At 51.0% G+C, this 23,152-nt stretch overlaps 9 protein-coding genes across 9 annotated transcripts; 3 read left to right on the top strand and 6 right to left on the bottom strand.

The window, feature by feature from the left end:
- Window positions 1-703: 703 nt before the first annotated feature.
- BDP55DRAFT_510028 (uncharacterized protein) lies at window positions 704-862 on the bottom strand (the record flags this gene model as incomplete). Its single annotated transcript, XM_060567701.1, has 1 exon — window positions 704-862. A coding segment is annotated over one exon (159 nt), but the record flags the coding sequence as incomplete, so codon positions are not given.
- A 334-nt stretch (window positions 863-1,196) lies between these two features.
- Window positions 1,197-2,964, bottom strand: BDP55DRAFT_687359 (Sulfide:quinone oxidoreductase/flavo-binding protein). Its single transcript, XM_060576567.1, has one exon. It carries the CDS (start codon window positions 2,816-2,818, stop codon window positions 1,460-1,462), a length of 1,359 nt encoding a protein of 452 aa, XP_060421711.1. The 5' UTR covers window positions 2,819-2,964; the 3' UTR covers window positions 1,197-1,459.
- A 514-nt stretch (window positions 2,965-3,478) lies between these two features.
- On the top strand, window positions 3,479-4,711 carry BDP55DRAFT_699286 (metallo-beta-lactamase superfamily protein; the record flags this gene model as incomplete). Its single annotated transcript, XM_060577876.1, has 3 exons — window positions 3,479-3,495; window positions 3,748-4,244; window positions 4,302-4,711. The coding sequence occupies 3 exons, from the start codon at window positions 3,479-3,481 to the stop codon at window positions 4,709-4,711; spliced, it is 924 nt and encodes a 307-aa protein (XP_060421712.1).
- Window positions 4,712-6,113: 1,402 nt separating this feature from the next.
- Window positions 6,114-8,331, top strand: BDP55DRAFT_738484 (uncharacterized protein). Its single transcript, XM_060580387.1, has 3 exons — window positions 6,114-6,650; window positions 6,703-6,975; window positions 7,030-8,331. Exons 1-3 carry the CDS (start codon window positions 6,160-6,162, stop codon window positions 8,282-8,284), a joined length of 2,019 nt encoding a protein of 672 aa, XP_060421713.1. The 5' UTR covers window positions 6,114-6,159; the 3' UTR covers window positions 8,285-8,331.
- A 363-nt stretch (window positions 8,332-8,694) lies between these two features.
- Window positions 8,695-10,865, bottom strand: BDP55DRAFT_568316 (sulfate permease; the record flags this gene model as incomplete). Its single annotated transcript, XM_060570671.1, has 3 exons — window positions 8,695-9,531; window positions 9,590-10,482; window positions 10,544-10,865. 3 exons carry the CDS (start codon window positions 10,863-10,865, stop codon window positions 8,695-8,697), a joined length of 2,052 nt encoding a protein of 683 aa, XP_060421714.1.
- Window positions 10,866-14,246: 3,381 nt separating this feature from the next.
- BDP55DRAFT_568346 (uncharacterized protein) lies at window positions 14,247-14,891 on the bottom strand (the record flags this gene model as incomplete). The annotated part of the gene is made up of 1 exon (XM_060570674.1): window positions 14,247-14,891. One exon carries the CDS (start codon window positions 14,889-14,891, stop codon window positions 14,247-14,249), a length of 645 nt encoding a protein of 214 aa, XP_060421715.1.
- Window positions 14,892-16,592: 1,701 nt separating this feature from the next.
- Window positions 16,593-18,135, bottom strand: BDP55DRAFT_568293 (citrate synthase-like protein; the record flags this gene model as incomplete). The annotated part of the gene is made up of 3 exons (XM_060570669.1): window positions 16,593-17,088; window positions 17,148-18,022; window positions 18,088-18,135. The coding sequence occupies 3 exons, from the start codon at window positions 18,133-18,135 to the stop codon at window positions 16,593-16,595; spliced, it is 1,419 nt and encodes a 472-aa protein (XP_060421716.1).
- A 1,319-nt stretch (window positions 18,136-19,454) lies between these two features.
- On the top strand, window positions 19,455-21,213 carry BDP55DRAFT_568338 (isocitrate lyase; the record flags this gene model as incomplete). Its single annotated transcript, XM_060570673.1, has 2 exons — window positions 19,455-19,755; window positions 19,820-21,213. 2 exons carry the CDS (start codon window positions 19,455-19,457, stop codon window positions 21,211-21,213), a joined length of 1,695 nt encoding a protein of 564 aa, XP_060421717.1.
- Window positions 21,214-21,429: 216 nt separating this feature from the next.
- Window positions 21,430-22,812, bottom strand: BDP55DRAFT_687374 (short-chain dehydrogenase). Its single transcript, XM_060576568.1, has 3 exons — window positions 22,790-22,812; window positions 22,497-22,635; window positions 21,430-22,205 (listed from the first exon to the last, which is right to left on the bottom strand). Exons 2-3 carry the CDS (start codon window positions 22,578-22,580, stop codon window positions 21,552-21,554), a joined length of 738 nt encoding a protein of 245 aa, XP_060421718.1. The 5' UTR covers window positions 22,581-22,635; window positions 22,790-22,812; the 3' UTR covers window positions 21,430-21,551.
- Window positions 22,813-23,152: the final 340 nt, after the last annotated feature.

The raw sequence follows: 23,152 nt of genomic DNA on the forward strand, positions 1-23,152 counted from the left end.
TAATCTTGATAAAGCTATCTATAGCTATTCAATACTGCTTCCTATTTTCTAATAATTAATAAGCAGTATAAAGTAATCTTCCTATCTATTATTCTTTAATTACCTTATTAGTACCCCTTTTTCGTAAAATAACCCTAATAACTACCTATATAACCCTAACCCCGAGTCTCTAGTTAATAAGAAGTACTGACTAATTATCGTACCGTCCTAATTCTAACCGATATTATTCCAAAGCTCGGATCATAGTTTATAGTTTATATAGCCGATTCTACTTAAATCGCCTTTAAATAATACTCAGGCCGGTACCGTTCCATAGAAACGAGACATTTCCAAGGGCACCTGTTTCAATATCAATAGTTAATAGCACAATAGCAGTACCAGTAAATAATACAGCGGCCCCAGTGAAGTAGACGGTATCGTTTTCGTCGTCAAAAAAGAGAGAAGGGTCGTAAACAGTGAAATTAAATTCAGTCGGAATGCTCCACGATAATGCATTCAAGGGATCATTTGTCGAGAATATGAGGTTTTGCATAACGAAGTCCTTATAGGAAGTGATAGACACGTAGGTAGTCGTTACGTAAAAGGTCTCGTCATAATGCCGAATTGTTAATGCAAATAGGCCATCTTGACCAGTTGGCGCATTTTCCAGCTATGGAAGCTGCTCGCGTCGATTGAGAACATGGCAAGCAAGCCTCTAGTGGCTAATATCCGTGCTTCTATAGACTGGGACACCAGTAAACCATGTAGAGGTAGATGCTACACAGAAGAAAGCATCGTCGACATGAATACAACTTGGATCGGGGTGAAAGCCAGGAAGTATAGGGTTGTAGTAATTGGCTTCGGCTATCGCAACCAGGAAAAACACAAAACCAGTCAAACTCATTTTGGAGAGGCTTGATTGAATCCTCCGATAGAGCTTTTTCTTGACTCGTTGATTTTGCACGTAGATTCATATTCAAAGGTCTGTCGGGCCGTTCAATACGAAAAAGATGGATGCGAAAAATGCATACGAACAAAAGTACGAGTGTAACGTTAACGCGGGGCACCGCACATGAAGAGCATGCGGGATTCAGTAAGTGCCTTGACGTCGGTGCAAAGCTACGGCGATGCAAATGCCAGCCCAGGCTGTCACTTGACACAAGCAGTGTTAAGATCAACTCGGAGAAGGAAATCCCTCGCAATAGAACAATCTTGAATGCTGTATTAACGCATGATTGACTATATTCCTGATTGTTTTCGCGATCCAATGTACCGACGCCGTGCCTATCACCTAATGGGATAGTGCATGCCCTCGGAGGGGCTGTAAGCAAGCGAAATTGATCTGGCAATTGAACAACATAGCCAGGATTGAGAGCTCTTTAAGGTCGATCAGAAACGAATGCGGATTCAAGACTTTTGTCGCCAAACTACTCTCAGGAATACATAGCTAGTACATGATACACATGCTCAAATTGCGAGATCAGTTTCTCCAGCCGTTGGGTCCACCCCAAGTTCCCTTGACCATGGACGTATAGTAAACCCACGGGAAGAAGTCCTTCTTCAAGTGGTAAAACGCACGTCGGGGAACTGCTTGATCAAATCCGATAAGATCGCCAAAAGTTTCCTTGGGAACTCCACCATACTTGAACTCGGCAAGCAAAAGTTTGCCATATTCGGTAGGGATCGGGCATGACGTATAGCCATCGTACGAAGGTTGAGGCTCGGCGCCATCCAAAGACCGCAGCAGGTTGCTGACAAGAATGGGAGCCTGGGATGTAATTGCTGCGGCGGTCTTAGAGGTGGGTAGACTGGATGCATCACCTGCCGACCAGACGTTGGGGAATTTGGTGTGACGGGTTGTTGCTTGATCGACACTAACATAGCCAGCGGCATCGGCGAGAGGGCTGTTCTTGACGAAAGTATGGGGCCCCATCTTCGGAACGACATGCATGAGGTCAAACTGCTTTGTGACCTTCTCTTTTCCATCAGGGCGTCCGAAGGTGGCTGTGTTACCATCCACGGCAAGGAGATCATGCTGGAAGAGCCCCTCGACGCCCCTCTCCTTGCGCAATTCTTCAAGCTTTGCGCTGTATTTGGGGACACCAAACATAGTGGGTAGGCCAGTGGCGAAGCTGATCTTGATGGGCGAGCTTGCAGGGTCATTGGGGTCATACAAGCCTGCACGCTTCCAGTAGTCGAGGGCAAGCCACATGATCTTCTGGGGTGCGCCAGCACACTTGATCACGCCGGCAGGTTGGGTAAAGATTGCATTCCCTTTCTGAAGTCTTCCGAAGGTGCCGAAGACCTTGTCACAAGTATCATAGCCGTAGATAGAAGACACAAGAGAGCCCGGGTCTGCAAGAGCCTCGGGCAGGCCCTTGACGCTGCCGTAATCGATGTTGATACCGGGAGCGACAACGAGCTGCTCATAGCCAAGTTTATCGCCATTTCCAAGCTTGATGTTGTTGTCTTCGGGTGCGAAAGAGCTCACTCCCTGCTTGTAGAACTTAAGCTTGGGGTCAACCAGACTCTCGAGTGGCCTTCGCAATTCTTGCTTCGACTTCAGGCCACCGCCAACCAACGTCCAGCCAGGTTGATAATGGTGCCATTCGGCCGGGTCGACGACTGCAATGTCATCCTGAGAAAATCGACCAGATCGCAACAGCTGGTGGCTAATAGTGAGACCGGCACTGCCTCCCCCGACGACAACAACCTTATGGTTCCGAGCAGCAGAGCTCACGGGGGCTACTGTCGCAAGTTTCCGGATATCGGGAGTCTTTGCAGCAAATTGGGCGCGGCTGCCATGGCGAGATGCCAAAGTCACGCGACTGGCAAGCATCTTGGCGTGAATGAAGAAGGCTTGATGTGAAAACTTTGCAGAACAGGTGATGGCGTTACTTTTTGGGAAGGATTGGACCACGATAAGTCGTGATGATAAAGCAGAGGGATGAGCCACCTCAAGTAAGGTAAGTACAGCGCCTGAGAAAGAAACGGGGTGCGCCGACTGGAAAATGAAAACGCCGAAGCTTAAAAAGAGGTGTGGGTCCCATACTCCACTGCTGACTCAACGGACGAGTTAAAATATCAGGTTTGCAAGCCGCGCCGAGCATCCCCCGATAGCCGCGACCGTACGGAGTACGCTTCCTTCTAAAAGAAAATTTGCTTATTCCCGGCCTTGACGTACAGTTGGTGTTTCTTCATAGAAAGAGCCGCACCGGCCGGCCGGCTTGTCGGCGAGACCAGTCGGCGAGAATGGTCGCCGAATTCATTTACAACTCCCCGACCGGCACGGGAGGCACCGGCATGTAGTGGGGGTGTCGTTCGATGTTTAAACTTTCTCTCGGCTGCTCCCAGTATTAAAGGTTTCAGCAGATAACCTCACCACTCGGTCCATCTACATTGTGCATCCTCCGACTCTTAGTTGCATCATTGCCTCCATCACCCTGCATCGCCATACTCCACTCGCTCTCTCCTTCACCGTCTCGACTCAACTTTCACCATGAATCCCGCGCGCGCGTGTGTCAATAAACAAGTTAAATTAACCTGTCTGTCTACGGTGCCAGGGATTGCAAAATCACCACTTACCCGAGGAAGTGGCAGCATTCAGCTGCGTGCTGTGCATGGCACTGGAACAACCGGGGCCGTACATCCAGGTGTCTTCACTGCACGTCGTCATGACATATTACCAAGGGTCGGTCTTTCAATGCCATCATCGAAACGATGGAGTATTCCCAATGCGATAAGTCCGCCCACCCGGCGCTCATATAGTACAGCACCTGTCGATATTACGCAACCTGTCATTCACGATATCTTCGAGTCAAGGACAGGAACCTGGCAGTACATTGTTGCAGACCCAGCGACGAAAGCGGCCGTCATCATTGACCCGGTCTTGGATTATGACCGGACAACTCAAGTTATCACCACAACCTCAGCTGATGAGTTGCTTCAGCTAGTCAAAGAAAAGGGCTACCGAGTGTTGCGGATTCTTGAAACTCATGCGCATGCAGATCATCTCACTGCAGCCTCGTATCTTCAAAAGCGCATCGCAGAGGAGCGTGGCAGTAAGCCACTGATTGGAATTGGGCGACGAATTGGACAGGTACAAGATCTCTTCGGTCAACGATATGATGTGCCCAGCGAAGAGCGCCATGGTGTTTTTGATAAACTCTTCGAAGACGACGAAAGTTTCAGCATTGGTAACCTGAGCGCGATTGCCATCCATCTCCCCGGGCACACGCCCGACCATTTGGGTTATAAGATCGGAGGTCAGGCCCTCACAACGCCCCGTTATCGCACTTGCTTTTGCTGATCTTCTTGACAAGACAACGTGTTCTGCGGTGACTCCCTTTTCCACGTCGACATTGGGACTGCTCGTTGTGACTTTCCTGGTGGAAGCGCGAGCAACCTTTACCACTCGGGCCGCAGGCTTCTTAGCCTTCCAGATCATGTCAAAGTCTGGACAGGCCATGACTATCCCCCGGACGATCGAGAAGGCCCGGTGCCATGGATGACAGTCAGCGACCACAGAAAGCTAAACAAACATTTGCGGGACGGTATCACCGAGGAAGAATTCGTTGCGCAGCGCAAAGAGCGCGATGCTAAGCTTGGTGAGCCAAAGCTGCTCCACCAGTCTCTGCAAACAAACATACGGGCTGGTAAACTCCCACAACCAACGGCTTCTGGGCACCGCATGCTTCGTGTACCTCTGAGGCTTGGAGGTATGCAGTGGTAATCAAGCAGATATCGCTGGCGGCGGTCGGGGACGCGAGGACTGTCAGTCTATCACAGCCATCCACGAAGACTGGCGCCGGGGGAATGAACCTTTTTCAGTGCGCTGGGGATACAAAGGCTGGTGGTTATCAAGGAGAGCCTTCCTTCAGGCTATATACAATGGATTTTGGGCAGTTCATGGCCCAGTGCGACCACTGACATAGCCTAGAAATTTCATTTGAACGCTAGGTAAGAGGTGCGGACATGGTAATGTATAGACTCTTGGAGTCACAGGGTTAGGAAGCGAGGAAAGCGGCTGTTCTTTACAATTTTTTTAACCCAACCACCACCTTTTTGAGTAATCTCTCGTCAAACCTGATTCATAAAATTGACCATTCTCGGCAACGTTTTGTTCGCTCAGAGGCAATTGAGAAAGTAAGAGTGAATGATACGGGCATGCACGAAGCTTAGGGGCAGGTTTTGACACGCGCTTGATACATCAATTGTGTAAGGCACGTGGGCCGCCGTCAATGTAACAACGCAGGCCTACGAGTGGGGACAATAGCTAGATTCACTGAGCTTGACTGTTCTGGGACCATTCCGGAGAGAGCAAGTCTTGGCCGACTCGGCTCCTTGCTTGGCTTTCCAATGCTTTTGTAGGTTAATTGCATTTTTCTCTGTCTCAATAACGTGCTAAGCTTCTAGCAAGCCTGGCGTATGAAAGTCTCATCTTCGAGTGTTTTGAAACCCGTCGAATCGGCCCCTGTGAACGCGATCAAAGAAAACCTTGAAACCATTGAATTCAACTGAAGGCAAAAGGTGCCCAGTGTAGGGTACTTCAGGTTCGTCTCACCAACGGCCATACCGAGGCGGCCGGCTTAAATGAGAAGATGGGAGGAGACGAAAAATTTAATCAAATTATTCGTTGCAGCGTTCGATCCGGATACCCGAAACGTTCTCCAGTCTATGCGCAGCCTATTTGCTGGACGCGAGTTTGGGCCACTTCGGCCATCGCAATGTTTCACATGCCGGTGCAGACATCAGATGAGAACCGATCACACACAAAGAGACTCAGTCGGCATCCATGCGTCGGCTAGATTGCCGGGGGATGGAACCTCAGCAACTTCGGATTGTGCTATTGCTTTCGAGTCTGAACGAGGAGACACGTCATGCTCACTCCAGAAACTCAGACGGCTCAAGGCTAATTTGTGTAACATGTACAAACAAAACTGCTCTCTTCCGCTGTCCAGCTACACCTCAAGTCACACTCACCGAAGAATATTACGCCCCGTACAAGGTTTCAATGTCACCGTTGGGGTTCAGGCAACTCTGCCTTGTGTGATCGCGCTTCTCGACGCTGCTGGGTAGACTCGATCACCAGTGGCAGCCGATCAATCCGAATCTTCTCACTCCAAATACTGGGCGACATTGAAATACACACTTGAGTCGTGTTGATGGAATCGAGTACTAATGAGTCAGCACTATGAGGACGCGACGACTTCAGTGCCGCCGCTTACATTGCCACCAAAAACAACAACGCCTCAGAAAGCTAATCGATTGTATCCCGTTCTGTCGCTTCTCTCAGTAATATTATTGTTCATCTCGGCAGGTGCTGGTATAGCCTTATCAGCTGTGGTTCTGTTCCAAAATCTCGAGTCAACAGAGGTTCTCGATCCTCTCAGCAGAGCTGTTTTTTTCGTCGCTTCCTGCATGAGTGTGGTCTACGTCTTCACACATCTAGTCGCCGGACGAACAGCGTACATCAAGGATTATGGATCTCCAACTATATACGGCAAATACGTTGCCGGGTTTGCCTTTCTCTTGGCTCGGCTAGGTCTCCCGGTTTGGGTGGCAGCAATCACTTTGTCGATATTTGTGGCTGTCAATATTGGACTTGACCTTTCCAAAGGGGTTCAAGAGAATCTCCCATGGCTTAATGTCATAATTAGCATATCTTCTCTGTGAGTAATTGAAGCTCGTAAGGCCAGGTACCGGGAGCTGACAATTTCATAGGTTTTCTCTCGCAGCAGTGCTTGCAGTTATTGAGATGGCAGATCGTCCATTCGCGACTCTGGGCGTTTCTCAAACGTGGTTCATTCGAGGAGAGGATCCACTAGCCTGTCCTGACGAGGATGATCTTGAGCCAGGAATTGTCTTCATGGCATCGAGTCTCCAGGGCAAGCGAGAGAAACGCGTCGAAAAGCATGGCGGATCAGGGAAACCTGAGAAGCGAAAACGCAAGACGCTGACTAAAAGAAATCCCCATGAGCCTCAACGTAGAGCTTTGTGAGTAATTTTGCATTTTCTACCGATACGAAGAAGGACTAATGTATGACATAGACGCCATGCCAGAAGTATGTCCATGCCCACGCCCTTGAATAATGTTTTCGGGGATCGCCCTGGTGCCATGATGCCCGACTCTCCAGTCTTTTCCAATGCATTCGCATGGAAACCGCCGACGAGAGATGGCGCGACACCAAAAGCAAGCGGTGTAGTGACACTGGACGACTGGGTCACATGGCGGGAATATGCTATTATACGTCAGGGAGGCTCCGATATATCCACTGATGCCTCAGCGCGTCCTGACGAAGTAATCTTGCCATCTATGTCTCGCCATGCTCAATACTCCCCGCGTAGTCAGGCTCTGCTTGAAGAGCAAGGGAGATATGATTCTAGAAGATGGACTGCCATTGGCATGCAATCTCCTCCTATCAATGGTCGATTTCTGGATATTCCATCCAGGAGGCCACTGACCCCGATGATGACAATGGAGGAGGAGAACAGGCTTGTAGGCCGCAGGCCTTCTACTCGAGATGGGGACTGGGAGGCAAACTATCATCTACAGATGATGCAATCTGGCCAGCCGGCAAGCTCACACACTACGACAACATTCAGGTCATCTCGGTATGGTCTCGGGTCCATTTCAGACCATCCTCCCATACTGCCTCATATAGCAACTCTCGCTACTAGAGCGGATTTCATTACAAACAGCATCCGGCCCGATAGCGATGTATTGCCGAATGAGGGACGTCGGAGGCGTAGGATTTCAAGTGTCAGCTCCCATGAGGTTCGGCGTCTACCGTACAGGACAGATAGTCGAGTCACGTCTCAACACAGCTCACGGCCAAGCACGCGCCCGCCGAGCCAACATCCGTCTGTAGCCACCTTAGCTACGCGGCCTGCGAGCCCTACGTTGACAGTTCGGTCCGTCAGATCCGACGTGCACAACTTTTCGAGACCTCGGACTTCGGCAGCTGCCAGAATGCAGTCCAAGGTCGCTAGGCGTCTTCGAGCACTTAAGCAACAGGAGACTGAAAACGCCACGCAGTCTCAGGTGGATGAACATCGACCTACATCTCCAACTACGCCGATGTCTCCCGCCACTCCAAGAATAGTTAGAGCAGCAGCGGTGAGAACTCTTCAAGATAGGCTCGGTAAGAGGAACCTAAAGAAGCAATCGGAGGAAAGCCCTCGCCCAGCAACTCCGGAGACACCTCGGACAGCCAGGGCCACAGCTGTCAAAAACCTACAAGAACGACTCGGTAAACGAATGATGCGACGTAATGAAGAAGAAGCTGCTCAAGCTTTAGGTTAGTTTGGGGTCCTTCGTCAAACTCGTAGGCTTGACGACATAAACCTCCTGCAAAGCGTCATTAGACTTGTATGAGTAGGCAAAGTAACAAATAGATCAATTTAGCTTTGGAGACTGGCAAATATCTCTTTAATTCAAGGAAACAAAATTATTAATCAGATCGTTGGTTTTTTTTTTTGTTATGTATGTTGAAGTTTCTGCTGTGCGCATTGAAGGTGCCACCAGGGCTCCCTATCATGTTTCCCAGAGGTCAAATTTCCCAAGCATGCAATCCTGAGTCTCCTCAACGAAATGAAAGGAACTAAAATAACAAGGAACAGCCACCAAAACAGAGCACTGTTACTAAACTCGCTTTTCCTCCGTGGAAACCTCGAGCATCGACGTATGTACCTGGCTCTGTATCCGGCTCAGCGCTATGGGAATCCTTCCCGAGGGCTGTAGTATGCTCTTCCCTGAAGTTCTGACTTTTCGCCCTTGTCTTCATACTCTCTATCCCACAATGCTGCTTTCATCGTCTCGTATGCAACGTCGGCGTGTTCTGGGGTTGAATCGTCAACCTCACGATCCTGAACAATCTGCCATCCAGCGCGAGAGAATCTGCGACGGGCTTTGCTGTTCATTCCTACTATCCTTAGTGACATTTGTTTTCCTACATGCTGTTTCGTTTCTTCCTTTAACTCGGAAAGCGTTTGGACTCCGGTGACGTCGATGAAGGGCACATGCGTTAGGTCCCAGACCATCACAGCCATCTGCTTGCTCGAGGGCATGACGTTGTCGCGCTTCCGCAACATTTCGATGCGTTTGGACGATGAGACACTCCAAGATCTGTCGGCAGACTTGCTCTGTGCTTGATCTCCAACCTCTTGTCGTTCAAATTGTACTTTGACGGACTCGAGCACCGACTTCTTGATACGGCCAGCGTTGGGGAAGAAGATCGAATCCGTGAAACTGACCAACATGGCGTCTTCGGGAACGAACGTGTCTTCCACAACAGAGGGCACAGATGTGTGTTCTCGCTGAATAATGCGGTTATTGCCACTTGTTGCTGAGAACGTCTTGACTTTGGGGAATGCGGATCTGACCAGAGTGTATCCTATGCTGAAAAGCACCGCGAAAGCAATGCCCATTTCTGTAGACACAAAGAGCGTGACCCAGAAGGATAGCATCGACGCCACAAAGTCCATAAACGAGATACGCCAGTAACGGTAAAAAACAGAAGCAGGGCCAATGATGTGGATAACGGCCATGATCTGAAATACGTTTGTTAGCACGCGCCGGTATTAGGACACGGGACAGGAATCAACGTACGATAATTGCCGAAAGCGTAGCTTTAGGGATCCAGAAGAGAGCCCCTGAAAGCTTATACAGGGTGAGTAAAATGAACCCAGCGGTAAATGCGCCGCTGAGCGGACTTTTGACACCACACTCTGAGTTCACAGCTGTTCTTGACATCGCACCGCCTACGCTCATTGCCCCGAAAAGGCTGTTGATAGTGTTTGTGATACCGAGATAACAGAGCTCTTGGCTTTCGTCGATGGCGTAGTTGTTCTTCCGGCCGAAAGCCTTTCCGATAGCCAAGTGCTCAAGGGCTGAAGCTACAAGAGGGGCAATTGCTCTGGTGGTAACCTTAGAGACGAGGTCTCCGGCAGGAATCTTTGGCGCTTGAAGACCGTTTGCCTTGACCTTGCTGATGGCCCACAAGGGGTCTTCTCGGTCCTTGTTGACCAAGAAACTGATTGTCGTGTAGATGAGCAAAAGAATAACCGCACGGCTGCTGCAGGCGAATTTTATTGCTGCGCTCTTCTTCCCCCACTTCTTTCCAATGAATTCGAGGATGTACAGCATCAAAATTCCACTGAAACCAATAGCGATAGTAAGAGGCTCCATTTCCGGTATGCGTGAGAGAACGTTACTGATGATGGCCGAGGTGCCTGAGGGAACATCGCTTAGGCCCACAAGCGAGCCAACCTGGCCTAAAAGGATCGTAATGGCAGCTGCAGACAGGAACCCGGACAAAACGGGGACGGAAATATATTCCAAGATGAAACCGAGTTTTAGCAGTCCAAGAATGAGAGAGTATATGCCGACCATCAAGGCGACTGCGGACGAGATGTCTTGTGCAGCGAATCCTTCCGTCTTGAGGTCGGTGATGATCTCTGCGGTAAGAAGACCCATGATGGAAGTCGGCCCGGTGGAGAGATCTAGATCAAGGTTAGAAAATGGTTACTCCTGGGCATGTTAACCGTTAACGCTCGCACTCACCTTTCGAAGTTCCCATGAAGACGTAGATGGCAGCTGGTAACCAACTAGAGTAGAGACCAAATTCCCCAGGGATGGTGGCTATCTTTGCATATGCCAAGGCTTGGGGGATCATCATAACACCAATCGTCATTCCTGCAATGAAATCGGACAGAAGCCATTTTGGGTGGTACTGCGGAAGCCATTGAACAATCGGAACTTTTTCGATGAGATACTGCCCAGTTGTTTGGGGCAATCTCGGTAGTCCTGAGGCCACCTTTCTCCGAATTGTATTGATGGTGCTGTCTGTCTGGAAATCAGACTTGGCGTTCTGGATGAATTTCATGGTGATTACTGCCACTGCGTATGCCTTTACGGAAAGAAGTCTGAAGAGTCGTCAAGGCAAAGAGAAATAACAAGTCCGTCATGTAGTCATAAAGGTCGAGACAACACACCTGATCAAACGAATCATCCCCTTCGACGGTGAGATCAATGCCTTTTATCAGATATCTCTACGTAAACGGTTTTCTTGCCGTGCGGTCAGACACTATAGCCTAAAATGATAGGAGCCGAGATCTACTACCCAGAAGGGGCGAAGCATTGGGATGACTGATTTCATGCATCAAACTTCGAGTGACTCTCCGATGCCAGCTGCGGCGAACAAGCCACCAGGATATCCCCTCCTCGCCTAGATGTTCCAAAGTATTCCGATGCCAAATTAAGAACTGTGCGTTCTCTGATGTGCGCTCTTCGTCGATGATTGGCTTTTGGTCTGTTTGGCTCCTTATTTAGCCACGGCAAAAGCTTGACTGTCCACTGACAACAGATATGACCCTGATCCATTCGATTCTGCAGTAGTTTCCTTGTCAAGTAACAGGTTTCCGGCATTTAGTATGGTGCTGGATAAGCCTGAGAATGGCTCTTGAGATCTCAACACTGCTTGCGCAAAGACATTTGCTCCACATCGGCACTTGAGATCTCCATCATTTGCGCCAAGGATAAAACGCAAAGTGGGTTTGGTTAACCCCGGGACGGGGGTAGCCGACGGTTATATAGAGCAGTGCTATCAGAGGTGGCTTGGACTTGGATCAAAGAGCTTGACTGGTTCAAGCTTCAGATGAAACAGGGAGTCCCCGCCTCGGAGCGGTACAAACGCAAGTCAGTTATATGGCTATGAGCCCCGCTGAGGAAACATGTATGTGTGTGGGGGTTCCCAGCAGTTCGAGATTGCTGTGAACAGGACGGGCCATCCTGCTCGCCTGGTTTGCCGTCTGATGATGTCAGTCTTGATCACTTGCCGCCTCTTCAAGACGCACTGGAAATGGACGTTCCAATACCCGACGCCAGGTTGCTTCACAACATGAGACAGATCCTGGTTGAGATTTATTTAGAGGAATGTTTTCCAGGGTGGCTCTTAATAGGACCGAACTCCATTTCTCGATACAATCATCCGACTGGCTTCAACGTTCCAACTTCTAGCCAGGAAATTTTATTCGTGCTGCGTCTCATTACATGTAGCGTTCGAACTGCGATTCGAGCCAGCTAGTAGTAGGCTAGCAGGAACACTACCTACTCATCTAGCCCCTATCAGTGTTATTCGCTAAAGGCCCCAAAATAGTTGTGATGGGAGCCCGTTGTTGGAAACATCGTTGGATCTTAATAAGTTGACTTCGCATATGTTTACATTCCTGGCCGCTTACTTAGCGCGAGTAAGAACGCTTTGTTCAAACCTCATTACCTCAAGTCAAATTGGAGCCTCGTTGAAGTTATGTAGCATAGGAATCTTACGCCAAGGACAGCCTGTGATCGCATTTTTGACTGTCCAGTGACTCCATACATCCAAACTCTTCCAAACTCAGCTGAACGAAGAAGGTCCGGCCTACAATTCAACTGACGTGAGCACGTATAAACTTACTGTTCGCTGACATGAGCCAGGGACAGACCCCGAATCAATTCCAGGGATGCCGAAAACGACCGGTTGGCTGAGTTTATCGTTCCAGAGATATGATTAGATGAGCGAATGAGAATGCGTTGCTGGGGTCACGACACATGATTCTCAAACCCTGCTACCACTGATAGCTATTGAGTACTTATCCGTACACCACCAAGTGAAGTTGCATTTTTTTTTAGAGGCGAGCATAGCATGTTATATTGGGCATGGACTAGAGTCGCATTCTCCTTTGCCTTGCTATCAACTCCTCGAGGAGAAGTTTCATGTAGGTCACATTAAAGGTAGATAGCCATACAGCTCATGTTAGTGCGATGAAAAGGGGCTACACAGCTCGGGATCCGAGCGCAGCGGTGGGCGCCTGCAGTCTCTTTCAACCGTTACGTTGCAAATAGTTTTTGGGGCCAAATGCAGCAAGGTGCCCGGTATCATTACTTGTAATATTTTGTTCATATCTACACTTCTTTGATCAGTCACACTCGATTAGAGCCGGCGCATCTTCAGCCATCGCTTGATGAACATGATATTTGCACTCAATGAATCAATGCCTTTGCCTGTAGAGCACTTAGCAACCTTTCTCCTTCCCCGAGATGAGTGGCTCTTGCGAAGCTCGCGTTGAAACGTGCCCACGATGTTGAAGCCGCTAGTTCAGTCGCTTCGTCACTGATAGGTTGGAATGCGATTAACACTGCAGCCTCATGGGGGGAGAACCGATGCCCTTGATTCACAGAATAGGTTGCTTCGCCGTGTGGGTCGGATCCGGCCAGAATGGAATGGTCGCACTGACAGAAGGCTGCATTGATGCGCCTCAGGGGCTTCAGCTGATATGATGGGCCTTAATGCTCCACTAAACGGTGGGCTTAGGTACTTAGCGGCGCAAATCATGGGGTGCGGAGCAGCGGGACAAAAGCTTAGCTATTGCGGGGGTTCCTGTAACAGGCCTGCATTGAGTGGAGGAAGCCGGGGAGATCACCGCAGGTCTGGAAGAGCAACCCTCCCGGGAATCATCGTTCTATCACAGGCCGTGAAGATAGTAGGCTTCTTGGGGGACCTACATTGACTCAGAAGCCATTGGAGGTACCTTTTCCAGTTGAACGATGTGACTTTCCTGTACATTCTGATCACGTCCGAGGCGCTGCTCGGTTTCTAAGACTCAGTTCTCAAGCGAGTCTACATGAACGGCGAAGACAACAAAACCAGCAAAACTGCTGTACTGGTTGTGGTCATTGATCTAGGGTTTTCTATCACGTTTGTCTGGCGGGTGCCCCTTGAGTCCTTCTCATGCCTTTGAAACCTCTCAGTGTTTGACAATTTTTCGGAACTTTGATCCACAGCCCATGAACTGACTACGTACTCAAGAGTAACCACTATGTACAATTACCCACAACCCAATCAAGGGGTGATATTCTTGCATCTTGATTCTATGATGTAGTTTGACGTAGGGTGTAAGCTGTGAGTTTGCAACAACGGAGCATCGTGAAAGGCTAGCTTGTATTTTGTTGGTTGATCTAAACTTAGAATTGAAGGCGGAAGAAGATCAGAACAGCGCATTGAAAAGGGGGCGGACAGACCAATGATAGGGAGAATTGTTAATCAAAATCTCTTCCTGAGCTTGAATGATTCGGAATCTCCCCCCTCGCCAACACGACAATCTCATACACGTTCTCATACTTCTTCTGTCATTGTTCGACTTCACATAGGGGGTGCGCGATAACTGTTTTCGTCGCCGAGCAGAAACGTTCTGATGGCTTTCCTAGAGAGTGACTTTCGAGGTTTACTCTACTTCTTGCAAGGCAGCCACTTGATATTGATCTGTTGGGTAAAAGCTACTGTGGCATCATCGTCGGTGATCGAGCCATAGGCCTGTGGGTTCTTGGACGTAAGAGCAATTCGATTATTGACGTTGAGAATGCCAGTTGCACCACAAGGCGAATAGATGAGAGCCGCGGTAGGAATGGTGTCTTGCTTGGTATAGACCTGGCCGTCCAGCCAAATACCCCCTCCGGCGATGGAGGTCTGCGTTGTAGAAGTGGCTGCGGCGTCTTGGGAGAAGAAGTACGTCGAATAGAATGTTCCGGTGACCCCATCCTCAAGCTGAGCGTATCCATGGTATGTGCTGTCCACAAGAGCGAACTGAAAACCGCCTGGATACTTAAGACTGAGATGGAGAGCGCAGTTCTTGGAGCGTTCGGCAACTGAGAGTCCCGGTCCAATGTAGGTTTGGAACTTGTCGAAGCCGAAGGTGATGACTGTACGGTCTGGGGAGATTGTGGTCGAAACGGAGCCTTGGGGGCAACCACTTCCTGAGAAACTTGCGCTGGCGATCTGGATTTCCTTTGGATCAGGGGTGTCAGAGGCTCCAGTGGGACCCAAGGGGGTAGCTACGACCAGGGCCACCAGGAACAAAGCAAGGAGCCCTTTCATTTTGGGTTTTCTGTCGAATAGAGTGTGGAGGAAGGATGAGGTTCTAATTTTGGTTACTTGGTGGTATGTAGACCTTTTTGTTGAGGTTCGATAGAACAGTGGTGAAGATCGTAGTTTAATCTTCAGGTCGCTGTCGATCTCGTACATTTATATTCGTGTCCGAGAGGGACACATATTTACCCGCGAGCTAGAATGATAATTGATATTCAGCCCAATTATCCTTTTCGGGCTCGAGATCGAACGAGCCTGTCGGATACGAGACGCAACCTCAGCAACAAACTTCTCGCGGTTCTCACCTCGCTTAGGAATGCAACCGTTCTCGAAGTTGCTCGTTTAGGTATTGGAGGCTGACACAATACCTCGCGTGTATTTCCTTTCAGCCTGCATTGTATCAGGCGGGTATATTTCTGGAAAGATCAAATGAAATCAAATTGGTGAGAAACATTGTTCATCAGCTGACCACTATGTCAGGACGCCACAAAATGGGATTTCGAGATTTCGGAACAGCCGTGCCAATGATCTTTGAGGGGGGCCCATATTTGGAAGCCTTGATGACCTGAAATATATTCGGCGAAAGAAAATCAGGACTCCCTTCAATACTTTACAGGAAAGAAAAGAACCTTTCAAGCGCAAAATTCAAGCCCTTCTATCTTACAAGATACCAGAGAAGATGGCACCCACTTTCGACGAGCCGACGAGGTTCCACAGACCATCCCTTGTGTTTCGGCACAACCATGGTCAACTATCAGGACTGGAAACCGAAAGCATATCATCCTCAGACCTTCATTGTTCAGGATGATCGCTGATATTGATATCCTTGATAAAGCTAAGTTGAAAGCAGGCTATATCCAGGAGACGTCGCGGCATTGGTGATTTGGTTACTGCGCGAGATGTTCGAATCGTCTCCTAGAAACCGCAACGGAGGCGCCGGCGCTACGCGAATTCAAACCTCGATATTGCCTAGGCCAACCGAGGTAACATCGCCCAATGTGGTGAGCATCTAGGTTTTAGTGGCCCTGCATCATGTTCTGGCGAGAGAATGCCTCTTTTCGCGCGAGGTGAATTTAGCCTGGAGCCCTGCAAGTTTTTCCTCATTGTTTGTGCCTTATTTTCTGCACTCTGGCGAGATGTAATTGGCCAGGGTGTGACAACTTGCAGAATGCGGCGTTTACTATTCCTCCTAGGCCGATATTAAGTCTCTTAGATTGACTCTGCTGGGCAACAGATACCATCCGTGTGGGGGTGCTCTTGATGAGATGCCCCTCGCAGTCTCAGGCCTCCAGCAGCCATCCTTCCTTTTTAACGGGACTTCGCGTTTCGGAGTGCCGCAGTACCAGACAACCAACCCCCCAATGGTTTCCATTTGGGACGAAGTAGTGACATGATGGTATTGCTCCATAAAGATTCAACCATCCAGCCGGAGCTAGGTGTCAAATGATCAAAGTTCTCTAGCCTGAATGTATTATCCAGAGGTTCACAGAAGCTAGGAAGTAGGTGGCACTATCAGAGCCTACCTTGGGTAAGTTACTCCCGGCTATGGGGTGTTACTCATGTCGGTCCGAGATATCAGTCAATAGTGTCAAGAGATTTGAAAAATGTGTCATTGGATTCCAGGATCAACTCCGGCTAGGTCTAGATCCCAGCGTAGCTATTTTAGTCAAATTCATCTAATTCCTCATTATTTTGCCGACAATACTTGGCTCACGAGCTCTCAGCCTGCTTAAGAAGCCCTTCCAAATTGATGCTCTTAGGCCGCTCAATGGGCAGTCCCAATGCTCGGTCCCAGATCAACTGAGCAAGGGGTCCCAAACCGCGGGAGACACCGAAGGTGGCGGTGTAGTACAAAGTCTCGTGGAAGCCGTAGTGATGGAACAGAACTCCAGAGCTTGAGTCAACATTAGGGTAAGGGTTCTTGGTCTTTCCATGCTTCTTGAGCACTTCGGGGGCGATCCGACTGTTCTTTTCCACAAGTTGGAAGACAGGGTCTTGCGCAATCTCGGGTCGGGCAGCAGCATAATCCATGAGAGCCTCGAAACGAGGATCGGGTTTCCGGAGAACGGCGTGGCCGTAGCCAGGGACAACTCTGCCGGAGTTGAGGGTCGACCACAGGTAGTCCGTGACGTCCTTGTCAGAGTACGACGAGGGAATATTGTCCTTCATCTGTAGGATCCACCGAAGAACCTCTTGAGCGGCAAGTCTATGTGGGGGATTAGCGTTGGCCTGTTATTGCAGCCGTTATTGACGGTGTCTACATACCCATGAAGAGGCCCCGCGAGACCTTGGAGACCAGCGCTGTAGCTGAGGAAGGGATCGCTAAGGGCGCTGCCAACGAGGTGAGTGGCATGGGCGGAAACGTTGCCGCCCTCGTGATCTCCATGGAGAGCAAGATATAGTCTGAGGAGGTCTTGGAAGTTCTCGTTTGCCTTGCCACCCTTCCCAAGCATGGCAGCAAAGTTGTAAGACCAATCCTGCTCCAGGTCGACTTCTGCAGGGAGGGCACCGCCGCCGCGGTAGGAGTTCTGGTAGATCTTGGCAGCGATCGTGGGCAACTTGGCCAGCAGCGAGATGGAATCGTCGAAAGTAGGCTCCCAGTAGTCAGCCTTGTTGATACCCTGCTCGTATGCCTTGGCAAACTTGGAGGTGTAGTTGAGGGCAGAGACAGCAATGGCAAATTGGGTCATAGGGTGCAGGTCCTTCGGGAAATCATCGAGGAGCTTGTTGACAAAGGCGGGCAATTGAGCTTGCTCGGCCAGTTCACGAGAGAACTGGCGAACCTGGTTTGTGGAAGGGACCTGGCCTGTAAGAAGAAGCCAGAACATGGCCTCGGGCAACATTTCAGTTCCAGTCTTTCCCTTGGGAAGCTCCTTTTGGCAATCTTTGATGGTCCTGCCGTGGAACCGAATGCCTTCGTTCGCATCCAGGACGGAGCCCTCCCAAACCATGGCCTTGAGGCCTCGCATTCCACCCAGAGTGTTCTCGACCTTGACCTCCCCAATGACTTTGGATGAGTGTGCCTTGACCTTCTTCAGGAGCTCCCGCTTGGCGGGAATGACACCCTTTAATGTAGTCTTAAGGTCCGGTTCGGAGGTCGAATATTGACGCGCATTGAGAACAGAGCGAGCTGCCAGGGGCTAAATATTGTCAGACTATGTACCTATACCTCTGGCGATATTTGGTTGCTATAGCTTCAACTTACCCTAAGAGCTCCAAGAGCCCTGGTGCTCTTTGTGATGTTCATAGCCATGGTTGCCGACCGAGGGAAGTTCCAAGGGAGGATCAGCGACGGAGAAGCTGTGCGGAGGGGTAAACAGCAGGATGAGTTAACCAGAGAAAGCCAAGGGTAGCTGAATGGCTGCTCGATCAATCGGCAGGATTGGATCAAGTTCTTCTTGGGAGGAGTGGAAGTTGAGACAAGCAACAGGTGATGAAGTACGGTAGGAGGAGAAACAGAAAGAAAGTCACTAGGAGACGGACGAGGAACTTCACATTGTGCCGACTTAGCTAGATAAGCAGGTACCGCAGCAGGCCGAGACAAGACAGCTTGACCCGAGGTTGGGGAAGCCTGGGTGAGCGGCACTGACCTAGGTACCCCCGCGGGAGAGGGGATGTGTAAGTCAGCGCACCGCCGCAGCTCGACTCACTTCGGACCGTCGCCGGCGGCCATGCATTTTACCTTAGCACTCAACAGCAGTGAAACCACCAACCTCACGTTAAGGCAAGGTATGTTCTTATTGAGAGCCTGGCTTGCTGAGCGGCGCTGGGCGACCGACGCTGGCGGGGTGGTCTTCAAGGTCGGTGGGGGAGTGCAGTGGAACGACAAGGGACGGGACCCCAGCTTTTTGCCCTCCTCCTCCACGTTTGGCGCGGGCAGTGCGGGTTCAAGCGGCCGGAGCGTCATTGCTCACATTCCGTGCGCCGTGAGTGGTCGGGTAAGCTCACAGACCCATTTTTGCTTCACCTTTGGTCTCCTTCCCCACGTCGTTGGCACTGTGAGTCTGTGACTGATGAGGGGGAAAATGATGGGCCGAGGCAAGCCGACGCAACTATGGATCTCTGCTACCATCCATTGGCCAATGAGAATGCCTCCTGGTGCCCTTGCACGTGGTGACTTTCGATCTTGCCGCTGCTTACCATGGCTGTTGATTCGCTTTTGCCCGGCTAACACTCGCCGAAGTTGAGCGCTCACATTTGCTCAGTCCATTTCCCACGTTATTTCCACAGAGCTTCTCTTATGTAACATCCATTGTCCCGAGTGCCGAGTTTTGCCTCTCGGATTTGCTTAGGTAGAAACCTGCCTCGCCGGCTATACGACGCTAAACTCCTGGTACTAGACAATTACCTTTACTCTGCAGACTGAACCACGACTGAGGAAAGCCTTGCGAATCGTGTTCTTCACTTCTACCACGCAATCTGTGCTATCATTGCAATCCTACCCATCAACGGGAACAAGACACGACAATGATACGACGAGTTGCTGCGCGAGCAGTCACCCGGAGGGTTCCTCTCATCAGGACGTCTTCAACACCCACTATTGTCGTACGCTGTATCTCGACAACTAGGAATATGGCTCAAGCTCCGGCGAACCTGTTCCCTGCCTCCGCCCCTCCTAGTGATAACTTCCAACTCCTTGCCGAGTCCAAGAAGGCTGGCGCGGCTGAAGATGAACTCTACGAGACGCAGATCAGAGAGGTTGAGGCATGGTGGCAGTCACCGAGATACGAGGGAATCAAGCGGCCATACAGCTCAGCCGATGTAGTTTCCAAGCGCGGTTCGCAGCATCAGTCATACCCGAGCTCCGTCATGGCGAGGAAGCTCTTCAACCTCATCAAGCAGCGGGAAGCCGAGGGCAAGCCCATTCACACGAGTACGCACACTCCGCTCCTTGCCCCTCCACAGATGGGCAAACGCTGACCAACATTGCTTTGTAGTGGGAGCCATAGATCCTGTCCAAATGACCCAGCAAGCCCCGCACCAAGAAGTCTTGTACATCTCGGGCTGGGCATGCTCCTCTCTTCTGACCTCTACCAACGAGGTCTCCCCCGATTTCGGTGATTACCCCTACAATACCGTACCGAACCAGGTCCAGCGTCTCGCCAAGGCTCAGTCGATGCACGACCGGAAACAATGGGATTCTCGACGAAAGCTCAGGGCCGAGGAACGCGCAAAGACCCCGTACGTCGATTACCTGCGACCCATCATTGCCGACGGCGATACTGGGCATGGCGCCCTCTCCGCCGTCCTCAAGCTCGCCAAGCTCTTTGCAGAGAACGGCGCGGCAGCGGTGCATTTCGAGGATCAGCTCCATGGCGGCAAGAAGTGCGGTCACTTGGCCGGCAAGGTTCTGGTGCCCATTGGTGAGCACATTAACCGCCTTAATGCTGCCCGTTTCCAATGGGACGTCATGGGCTGCGAGAACCTCGTCATCGCCCGCACCGATTCTGAGAGCGGGAAGCTCATCAGTAGTGCCATTGACGTCCGCGATCATGAGTTCATCCTAGGAGTAGCGGACCCTAGCTTCGAGCCCCTCGCCGAGACAATCCAGGCCATGGAGGCCAAAGGCGCTGTCGGTGCCGAAATTGACGCTTTTGAGGCCAACTGGGTCAAGAGCACCAAGCTCGTAACTTTTGACGAGGCCGCTGTGGCGCACATGCAAAAGGAGGACGTTTCCCAGGACAAGATTGACGCGTACCTCGAAGCTACACGCTCGAACCGCGACATGGGAATCTCCCAGCGCCGCAAGCTCGCCAACGAGCACACCTCGACGCCCGTCTACTTTTCCTGGGACGTCCCCCGCACGCGCGAAGGCTTCTACCACTACCGCGCCGGCATGGACGCCGCCACGAAGCGCGCCATTGCCTTTGGCCCCTACGCAGACCTCTTGTGGGTCGAGACGGGCGACCCCAACGTCAAGGTCGCTACGGATCTGGCCAGGGCCGTCCGCGCCGTCTACCCGGGCAAGGGACTCGTCTATAACCTCAGCCCTTCGTTCAACTGGATGGCACACGGATTCACAGACGAGACGCTCAAGAGCTTCATCTGGGACATTGCTCAGGAAGGATTCGTGTTGCAGCTCATCTCGCTTGCTGGCCTTCACTCCAACGCTACCATTACAAACGAGCTGGCGAGGGACTTTAAGAAGGATGGCATGCTGGCGTATGTGAATATTGTCCAGAGGCGCGAGAAAGAGGGTGGCTGTGACGTCTTGACGCATCAGAAGTGGAGCGGCGCGAGCTACATTGACGGGATCCTCGGGGCTATTCAGAGCGGCAGCTCGAGCAGCAAGAGCATGGGTGAGGGTAACACCGAAAGCCAGTTCCACTAGAGGACTATCTATGAAAAATGCATAGGGCGGCGTTGCGGAATCTTCTAGCGTTTTCAGGATATTATTTCGCCGTTTCTTGATGTGCATCTCTCAACTGCTGACCCATATTTAGCAGCCGGTGCATGGAAGTAATCTGTAAAGCTCCGAGTCTAGCAGATACAACAAGATCACTGCTTTTACGAGCTTCTTGAGAGTAATTGGTTTAAATTGTCTATGCAGTTTCATCATCATGGCCATTGGCCGTGTATGCCCCGGTCTCTTGTCCAGCGCCCTAAACTCCAACCCAATACGGTATCATATCGCGAAAATCGGATTCAAACAAGCAACGTATCGCATCCTTACTCGAGGCTGGTGCGGCTAGCGTTGTTGATGGGGGCAGGCGCCGCGGGGCCCTCGGGGGTAACGTAGGCCTTGGTCATGCCGCCATCGACGACCATGTCGTGGCCGTTGACGAAGCTGGACTCGTCGCTGGCGAGGAAAAGAACAGCCTGTGCCTGCTCAATGGCCTCACCGAAGCGGCCGGTAGGGAAGTGAATCTCGCGGCGCATGCGCTTGGGCACGTCGTCGCCGAGCCAGTCCTGCAACAGAGGGGTGTTGAGAGGCGCCGGGCAGAGGGAGTTGAAGCGGTAACCCTCACGGGCGTGGACCATGGCGAGCTCACGGGTAAGAGCGAGGACGGCGCCCTTGGAGGCGGTGTAGGCAAGCTGAGGAGTGGCGGCACCGACAAGCGCGACGACTGAGGCAGTGTTAATGATGGAGCCCTTGGTCTTGTTGTTGCGGCGGAGCGCGAGAACAGCGTGCTTGCTGCCGAACCAAACACCCTTCACGTTGATGTTCTGGGTCAGATCCCAGATCTCCTCGGGGGTGTTCACAGCATCGTCGTCCTTGGCGTGCATAATTCCGGCATTGTTGAAAATAATGTCGAGTCCACCCCAGGCATCAACGGAATCGATGAGGGCCTTGACCTGGTCCTCCTTGGAAACATCGGTAACCTATGATGGCAAAGAGAAATCGTCAGCAAAATGGAACACTCTAATCATTGGTTTTGTCTTGTGTCGTGTGACGAGGCAAGAGACGAGACACGAAGAATGGCGGGGCATGGCGGGGTAATTCTTTTTTTCGGTTTGTGCAGTATGTAGTGTGCAGTGTGCAGGTGTGCTGGGTTGTTGTCACTGCGTCCAGTGTAGTGCAGTGCATTGCTGTCGGCGTTTGATTTGGTGCACACCGGAGCGGCGGGAATGGGATCTTCCAACACTTTTCATTCGCAGCCAAACTCAACGTACCTTGGTCTCAATTCTGGCTGATGGGAGCAGCGACAGAACCTTGGCCTTCGCCTTTTCGAGTGCCGGGGCAGAAATATCGGCCATGGCAACGCTGGCACCCTCCTTCGCAAAGAGAATGGTCGTCTCCAAGCCAATGCCACTGTCACAATTGCTTGTCAGCTTATCGGATCCTGTATGCCATGTGTGTATGATGCGGTGAACGTCCAGCCACTTGGGACTCATTCCGATGCGCCGTGCTGATAAGGCGCCTCTGAGACCATGAGGGGTTGCAACATTGCATTGGATGTCCTTACCCAGCAGCGCCAGTGACGACGGCGTTCTTGCCAGCCAGGCGACCTCCAATCTCAGCAGGAACGGAACCCATTTCAACGGTTGTGTTTATTTCGGAAGCTGTCTTTTGTGTTGGGAGGGAGAAGCCGTGATGTTGAATCGCAAGTCACAGATGGTAAATCGCGAAGTGGCGGAGGTACGAATTGGGGTTCGAAGGTTCTGGTGTGGTAGTCGAAGTGCTGTTGGTAGCTCGGAGCTCTAATAAGTTGGAACAAAGTGTGATGATGAGAAGAGAGAAGGGTAGAATGGTCACCACGATGCGACGGACACGATGTGTTTAAAGAAATCAGTAAGACGGGGCTGGTCTAGTAAGATGGAGCCGAAGA

Source organism: Colletotrichum godetiae (assembly GCF_030913485.1).
Source record: "Colletotrichum godetiae strain CBS 193.32 chromosome Unknown BDP55scaffold_111, whole genome shotgun sequence".
NCBI lineage: Eukaryota > Fungi > Ascomycota > Sordariomycetes > Glomerellales > Glomerellaceae > Colletotrichum > Colletotrichum godetiae.